Raw genomic sequence first — 8,961 nt, 5'->3', positions numbered from 1 at the left:
CCAAGTGCTAGTCCTATTTAATACTTATAAATATAGGTTACCCTTGTACTTGTAATCCCGTACCTATATTAATGGATTTGAATCCCGTGTTTTTTTCGTCTCTATCTTAGAGGGTTTTTTCTACGTTAAATTTTGTGCCTTGATCTATATTATTCCTAACAGGTAGAAATTTAATTGAGTTGTCGAGAAAAAAAATGTAATACTCTTATATTGTATTCTTGTTGTCAAAATTTTTGGTTTTCCCCAATGCTGGGAGTATCCTGTTAGAGTACTAGTTTTTTCATCCGATCATTCCTTATAATTGAGCTTGCCGATCATTTCTTTTTCTTTGCAATATCCTGGCTTCAATATCCTCAGTTTTGTCCTCTATTAATGTAACAACCATGATTATATTATAAGGATGTTTTTATGTTCTATGATGGGAGGACAAAAGTTTTCTAAGTCGGTTCTCACTAACCTGAAATTTTAAAGTGCTAAACCACTGCAATATTATGCTTATATTTTAATCACATCCGGGTCACTCTGGCGTAAACCATTGTGCCCAGTTATAGCTCCTCTTTGAATGCACCCAAACATTAATTCGGAGTTTTCGTCATCTTTTTAAGACTCTAAAAGTGCGTGCAAATGCTGACCCATATTTCTTATGCCATATCCATCTTTCTATCTTTTTTATTTTAATACACATCAACTAGATTAAATTAAGACCGAAAACTAAATCGATACAATATGTTAACTTTTTTCTCTTTCTGACGTGCACAATGGGATATCTCGGAGTGGACCTAGGACCACCCAAAAAAATCAGACATCTAAAATACATGAGTATAAAAAAAGACAAATTACTCATATCAACATAAATAAAAGGAAAAATCCTCGTAATATGTACGTTATGCTGTTTTTTTGGGTAAATGGTATACTTGTATTTTATATATTTGGCATGGTATATTCACACTAACAATATCAAAGAACTAATCTAAAAAAATCCTAAAAACTAGAAAAATAAATCCCTAGAAGCTATGGGGTTAAATTTTCATAGATCCCGACGACAATGAACATGCACGGTAAATCGATTATTGTGCATGACTATGGGAGAACTTTTTCATATTTTCATCCATGACTGCTGGTTGTCGAGCTTTAATTGAGATTCTCTAACGTCCCTCGCAAAAGTCATTGATACACAGTACCATCACTTTCGAGATATTTTTAGCCATCCGATCGCAACGAACATCTAGCATAGCATTGAGGGTCAAAAATCAGAACTCATTTTACTGTGCATGGATGTGACTTCTGTGAATAAAAAGTCAGAGAATCTGAATTGGTCGAGGGTCTACGAGACTACTCACTCCATTTCAAAACAAACCAATTTTTTACTTTTTATCTATAATGTTTGATTCTTCGTCTTATTAAAAAAAATTACGATTAACATTATTATTTTTATTAGATGATAAATCATAAATAGTAACGTGTGACTAATTTTTTTAATTTCTTTAAAAAATTTCAAATAAAACGGATGGTCAACCCTGGAAACCGAAGAGTTGGAAGGAGCAGGACTGTCGACTGAGGGTCGTGGAGGTGAGATTTGACAGCCGTCGTTCAATAGAGGCTGTACTAAACCTTGTTTTTTATTAAGTCTCGGACTCAAATGATTAGAGGGCTTTGTTTAGGGGAGCTAGGAGAGTTTTCACATAGATGGCTAATTTATCTTACTAAATATGAGGAGGACTGTTATTTTACGAGGATGAGTGTAGTAAGCCGCAGTTGTTTGCAGATTTGCAACGACACGTACGACCAAGGCACTACCAGATGGACATCTGCCTTTACTCGTGCAATAAATAACACACGCACTCACGCTCCGGCCGCGTGTGTGCGCGCTGGCACCTCCACGACGAGAAATGCATGCCCATCGATCACAGTATATCTGAACGACACAGACACACTCCCTTCCAGCCTCGAACATTACTGCAGCAACCCAAAATATACCGATCGTCTTGTCCTGATCCTATCTTTGCGTCGTTGAACAGGTAAAAGGCACAAAATCAGTCAGCATGGAGATGGAGGTACGTATGTAAGCGGCCCACACAGGATCGACGATCAGCAAAATTAAGCTAGGGACTTTTAATTGATCGTTACTTCATTTGTTCATCATCTCCCTGGTAACTTTCAATACTGCATATATATGCACCTGCATTTTGGCTGATAATATATATATGTGTCGTCGTTCTCCCCATGAGAAGAAGACGATAGCCGGCTGCCAAATCCCGGCGTTCGGCTCGTGGAACTACTGCGACGACCTGCCCATCACGCAGTGCTTCGACCAAGCCATCAAGGCCAGGCTGACGAAAGGCCGGCGTGGCGGCGGCGGCGAACGGCGCCTCCTCGTGCCGTTCAGCGCATCTGTGCCTGCTCCACGCAGGGCAGCACATGTCAAGGTGATACGGAGGGACGCGGCAGAGAAGCAGTGGATCAATGGCTTCGAGAAGATGATGATCCAGGCTGGGAGAGCTGCTGGGGCTGTCTACGGGACGGCGAAGCGTAAGGCTGCAGGCAACAAGCCTGTGGACGAGGACCTGTACAAGGTGCCACCGCAAGAGCAGGACGATCCTAGAAAGGTATGTACGTACTATATTCAGCACTGTTGAAAGTAGCTGTGACATACGGTCGAGGTGAGCTTTCCTCAGTCATTAGTTAGAGCTAGCGTAACGTACTTGGGAGTTGGGAGGTGTGTCGGTGTTTCCATTCATAATCAGAAGAACAGATGAAGGCAGCGTTCGAAGCCGACCAAGGAGAAATATTTTTTTTTTGCGTGCACACGTTTCCCAAGGGGTTAACGGTGTATTTTTTGGAAAAAAATTTTATATGAAAGTTGTGTAAAAAATCAGATTAATTTATTTTCCAAGTTCGCAAAAGCTAATACTAAATTTATTATGTACTAATGACTTTCTTCGTTTTACGTGCGCTGATTAGATAAGTTGGACACATCAACATCGAACGAGCCCGAAACCTGTAGCATAGCATGCGTCGACATTAATTATTTTGCGTGGTTTTCATGCTTCGACACGGGTGGATGCATGATGCTTACCATTCCTCTGCAGGTCTCCGTATTGTCTTTAAAGCTTTGTTTAGTTTGTAAAAACTTTTTATAAAAACATCACATCAAATTTTTAGATACATATTTGAAGTATTAACGTAGTTTGATTACAAAATAAATTTTTAGATAAATGTATTAACGTAGTCTAATTAATTCATCATTAGTAAATGTTGGTTACTGTAGCATTTATGGCTAATCATGTCCTAATTAGATTCAAAAGATTCGTCTTATGATTTCCCTCGTAACTGTTTAATTAGTTTTAACGTTTATATATATTTAATGCTTCATTTAGATATCCAAAGATTCGATGTAATATTTTTGAGAAAAAAATTTGGGAACTCTTTAGTATTAGTGAATAAATATTCACTGCACTACTACAAAAATGTACACCTTATTTGTATTAGCTTCCCAACCAAAAGGCTATTTAACGATCATTCGCACGGATGGTTTCCATCCGAATGCTCGTTATTTTTTTTCTTCGCATACAACCCATTTTCTTTATTTTAGAAAGTTTATGCTACTTTATACTATCATTAATGTTTATACATACAAAGTTTACGTATTTTACTCTAATTTAAACTAGTATTCAGTTTTTAATTTTAAATCCATATGTTTGTATATCTATATTAAAAAAGAAAAGTTTGTAGGTAGAAAAATCCTCAGGAATGTTTGCTAGATAGACTCATCTTTTTCCAATGTGGAGAAACATAGGTGTCGGTTTAGAAAATGTCACCTATGTGGTTGCCCGATTCAAAAGAAATCGAGTGCGAGCAATTACAATACCCTGTCACCACTAGAGAGGATCAGAGCAACACAATTGTCATTACAAAAATTATATGGCACAAGTAATTAAAAAATAGATCATGAATAGGGACAACTGAGATGAACAAAAAAGCACAAGAACACAACCACACATCTGCTTCGACGAATAGAGCAGCCGCCGCACCGCCTCCTCGCTGCATTGCTTCACTCCAAGAGGTTGCCACCACTGCAGCAGGGTAATGCAGTAGCCGCCGCATTGCAACCTCGCCACACTAATCTAGGAGACCACAGCTACACCCGTTGCCAAGGGAGCTCGGTTCGACAACCTTTGTCCTACAGGTGATGACTAATTGTGGAGGGATCAAACGTCTGATCTTATGCTTGTGGAGGGACGCCCTACCCATTGGACCATGGTCCTGTTTGTGGAGGGACGCCTCACCCATTGGACCATGGTCTCGATTTGTATTCAGCCTGAGCGTGAGAATGATCTAAAATTCTCGATTAGGTTCGCGAGCTTGTGACATATTTTGATATTATTTTAGTTTAGATTATTGACCTGTACCCTGAGTATGTACATGTACAATAATTTAATATTTTAACGTATAATAAAACGTATTATTATGTCAATTTTCTCTTAAATTATTGACATGTACCCTTGAGTACGTACATGTACAATAATTTAATATTTTAACTTATAATAAAACGTATTATTTTGTCAAATGAACGTGAATGACTAATCTGGTATATACTGTTTATTAGAAAAGTTAAGTGCTATATCAAGTCTTCACATATTGATTACTTGGTTAGTGACTCAATGCTTCAACTTACATGTACTATGCTCGAGCCTGGACTTGTGTACTTTTATCATGCTATTTTTTCTATGAATGATTATTTTTGGTTATGGATGAGATTGAAATATGTTATTTTTTCATGAATGAGATTTTTTTGGCTAACTACGGATGAGATTAAAATATGTATTTCCCATGAATGAGATTTTTTTGGGTAACTACAGACAAGATTAAAATATATTATTTTTTATATATGAGAATTTTTTAAAATATGTAATTTTTCCATGAATGAGATTTTTTTGGCTAACTACGGATGAGATTAAAATATGTTATTTTTCTCATGAATGAGATTTTTTTGGCTACCTAAAGATAAGATTGAAATATGTTATTTTTCTATATATAAGAATTTTTTTTGGTTAACTGTGGATGAAATTGACATATCTAGTCCTAAAAGTTTTACCAATGTAGCTCGTCCTTTGCAACACATAACTAGCAACATATACTATTATTTATTGCCAATTGTGTAAGATATTGCAATGCATGTGCTGCAACGCGAATTATCCATTGTAAACTCACCTCACCTGCTAGATGGTCAAGTATGTACTGCTAGAGAGGGGTTCTTGTTGTAGTAGGGTCCCGAGCATCCAGCCATTGGATTTTTTATCCAAGTGACTGAGGGAAGTGGAGTGAAAGGAGGGGCAGCGGTGGAGAGGAGGAGGGGGCTGCACCGGAGGGGGTGTGATGACGAGAGCCACGCAAGTTCGGTAAAGAGGGGAGGGCCATATTGGTGGACAAAGGGGAGAAGAGGAGGGGGTGTCGCCGAAGAGGAGGAAGAGGCCATGCATGCTAGTGGTCGGGGGTGGAAGAGAAATGGAGAAGAGGAGGAGGTGTGATGATGAGAGAAGAGTTTAAGGTCGAGGAGATGATATGAGGAGGTTATATAGGTACCCACATTTAGATAGCACCGACGCCTACAGGGACTCATAAGCGACTCTTTTATGCTCTGTTTATTTTATATTATAGAATTTTCTGGGTTTGTTTAAATTCATATACCTGTATCAATGTATATATATTAAAAATCTCAAGAAAAATACTTAAAAAACTCCAAACATGAAATTTTTTGCGTGCTACAAGATTTTGATATAAAGAATCTAGTGAGCCATATAAATCAAAATTTAGAAGTGATTTGATATGTTTTTGGACCCCGACTCAAGAAGGAGCCTGTGAGTTATAACTCACCGTAGCTAGACTCATATATATATATATATATATATATATATATATATATATATATATATAGGAAGCCTCTATCTACTATCAGGTGTAGCTACTCCCTTCACGTCTAAGGTGCAGAAACATCTCTATACATATTTCTTTTCTCTTCCAACAGAAAGTACAAATTCTATACATGTAATTGTATCATTCACATGAGATTTAATAGTGTCTATACTTTCTGTTGGGTGGGAGCAGAAACAGTTATGAAAATATTTTCCATTATAGACATGTATGGAGTAGTTACACCTAATAGTAGGATCTAATTTTCATATATATATATATATATATATATATATATATATATAGCAAAACTAATGTGTGCAATCTCCATAGAATAAGCTATTCTATGCCCCCTCCCCTCGTAATGCCCAAACCCACCTCCCACCTTCTTCTAAGGGCCCAAAACCTCTCTCCTGGCCTGGGCCATGCTCTCCCATGTTGGTCAAACCCGTCCTTTAACCTTCCTCCACACCTCACATTTGTCAAGTCCCGTCTATCTGAAAAGTGCAGTTACAGTAAGGCAAAAATACAGTAACAACATCATGACGGATCTAGTTTTTTTAATAATATAAGACACATGAGATATTGCTCTCTAAAGATTAGAAATACACCCTTTTAGCTCTCCCACATGTATTAATTGTATTGTAGCAATAGTATACATTCACATCTCGTGTTACTGTCCTTCGATCATGATGTTATTATACTTATATCACGACGTTACTGTAATTGTGCAGTAACAGCGCACATGTTACTGCATTTTTATCGCTAACAATAATCATATTTTATAGTACATGGCGTTATTGCTATATAGAATTTATAGCGTTACTGCAGCTATTGCCATAACATTAGTATATACTAATACAAATCCTATAGATATTTCTTAAGATTCCAAACTTTAAACAAGTTTATCTCTCACCTCATATATTATTTTTTAAAAACGTTTCCACCGAATTGTTAGAAAAAAAGTGCTTTAAATAAGTAGATCTCTCGTGGATATGTTTCGACGTTGTTACTGCAAATTAATTATCGTGTTAGTGTATTTTTTACTTCGTGTTACTGCAGAATTCCTAGGAGACGAGAGGTGGGTTTAAATAGACAAAAGGCGAAGCACATAAGGGGTTGACCCACGTGGGCCTTGGAAGTGAGGGGATGTAGAATGGCCTTATACTAAGCGGGGTGCACGTATTAGTCTTGCTATATATATATATATGTGTGAAAGTGAGGGGGTGTAGAATAGCTTATACTAAGCGGGGTGTACGTATTAGTCTTGCTTTATTTATATATATATATATATATATATATATATATATTCACTAGGACACAAATGAACTATGTAAGACTAAAAAGTCTTATAATATAAAATGTGTATATAGGTGCCAGTTTTAAATGAATAGGCACATCTGAGTATCCTATCTATTAGGGTGTTTTTTACAGCGATAGGTGATTGTTTTAATGTTCCAGACACAAAGATCTTTAGTTTACACACGAATAATTTTCTATGCATGATTGATGCATATTCATATATTGGTCTATTGTCCTAGTACTAGTGGTCGTTCAAAATGCACGACATTTTGTTTAGCATACATTAATTTACCAAATATATATATATGTCTTCAGTTCATGAATTGCTTCTCGTGAGCGTTGAATTAATATTATGGTTTATCTCGAATATATATATATATATATATATATATATATATATATATATGTCGCCCTAATAACTTCTTGTGGCCGTGCTTAATCATCTCTGCGCCGGCAAATCCGCCATCAGTCCATCACCATTAATTCCGACATCCCCACTCCATCCATGGGGACAACTTCGTCTCTTGATAAATGAAAACTAGTGTTAGTCCCTGGTGGTGCATGGCAAGTGTGCCACGGGAGATGGAGGTGACATGGACGGTCATACACAGCAGATTCCTTCAAGGGGTGATGGTTTGACTTTTCTTTACAGAGAAAATGCATATTTGTAAATTAAAAATAATTTGTGAATAAAAAATTATGATGAAGCTAATGCATATGTGTTTTTAGCGATTTATAAGATAAAAGCTACAAAATTATCTATGATGAAAAAACCTCAAAGTTAACTATAAATTTAAGCTTGTAAATTTAAATTTTGGCTGATAAGAATAATTAAACTGAATTGGATATATTAGGGGGGAATAGAATTGGTATTTTTTAAATGGTATATTTGCAAAGACATAGATTAAATTAACCTCTGTTTGTATGGCAAAACACTTATCATTAATATCCTTAAGTGAAAGGAACGCTTTACATATATGATATCAACCTTAATTAATTAGATAAACTGCAATAGGAGAAATAATAGGCTCCATGTTGTCCTTCTGCCTCTCTTAATTAGTTATAAACTTATCTAAAGTTAACGTATATAATAAATTGGCTATAAGGTGGGTGCCAAAATTTTTTATCATACTTGGTTTAATTAATTAGTTTATTGCCTACCATTATACTTGGTCTAATTACGTTGCGTTGCCTCCATTACTGATAATGTGCCATTTTTTTCAGACAAGGAAAGTTGTCTGGAGCCTGTGGATTGGGTGCCTTGGGCTGGATTGCATTGCCTGAACAAAACCATGTGGTTAACTTCAGCTCCAAGCAAATTAAAAGCATGTATGGATTTGTCTGCACTACTTTTTTTGTTCCCCTTAACTCTTCCTCTCGAATAATTCTTCCAATAAGCATTTATCGGGCGGCCTTGGTTGTAACATCTACTTTTGGATTAGTGACAAAACTACACATTGGTTACTCCCTCCGTTTAGAAATATTTGCCACACGCTCTAGTTTTGTCAACTATTTATGTATAAGTTTTGTCATCAATTTCATGAAATCCATTATATGATTTTTAGATCCACATAACATAGATTTCAAGAAATTCATTAGAACTTTTTCGACTATTTATAACTTCTATCATCAATTTTAACATCATAAGAAAAACTTTTATAGTAATTATTATATGACTTGTATGTTGTTATAATGTGTGACTTTATATAAATTGATTGCCAAAGAGTGAGTTTTCTGACATAGAAAAAG

The 8,961-nt window shown here is 36.2% G+C and overlaps 1 protein-coding gene across 2 annotated transcripts; it reads left to right on the top strand.

Moving 5' to 3' along the window:
* Positions 1-2,000: 2,000 nt before the first annotated feature.
* On the top strand, positions 2,001-8,695 carry LOC107304471. Of its 2 annotated transcripts, XM_015838559.2 has the most exons (3): positions 2,001-2,054; positions 2,232-2,606; positions 8,437-8,695. In XM_015838559.2, exons 1-3 carry the CDS (start codon positions 2,043-2,045, stop codon positions 8,494-8,496), a joined length of 447 nt encoding a protein of 148 aa, XP_015694045.1. In that variant the 5' UTR covers positions 2,001-2,042; the 3' UTR covers positions 8,497-8,695. The 2 variants fall into 2 exon arrangements, with proteins under 2 accessions (XP_015694045.1, XP_040381514.1); XM_040525580.1 differs by lacking the exon at positions 2,001-2,054 and having other exon boundaries at positions 2,193-2,606.
* Positions 8,696-8,961: the final 266 nt, after the last annotated feature.

Source organism: Oryza brachyantha, chromosome 6, assembly GCF_000231095.2.
Source record: "Oryza brachyantha chromosome 6, ObraRS2, whole genome shotgun sequence".
NCBI classification, from domain to species: Eukaryota; Viridiplantae; Streptophyta; class Magnoliopsida; order Poales; family Poaceae; genus Oryza; species Oryza brachyantha.
The sequence above is the reverse complement of the archived record's forward strand: the minus strand, read 5'-3'. Positions and strand labels throughout refer to the sequence as shown.

Coding starts and splice junctions, on each gene's coding strand:
- LOC107304471 (XM_040525580.1), top strand. CDS start 2,205: ATGTGTCGTCGTTCTCCCCATGAGAAGAAGACGATAGCCGGCTGCCAA. Junction 2,607..8,436: donor AGCAGGACGATCCTAGAAAG/GTATGTACGTAC, acceptor CATTTTTTTCAG/ACAAGGAAAGTTGTCTGGAG.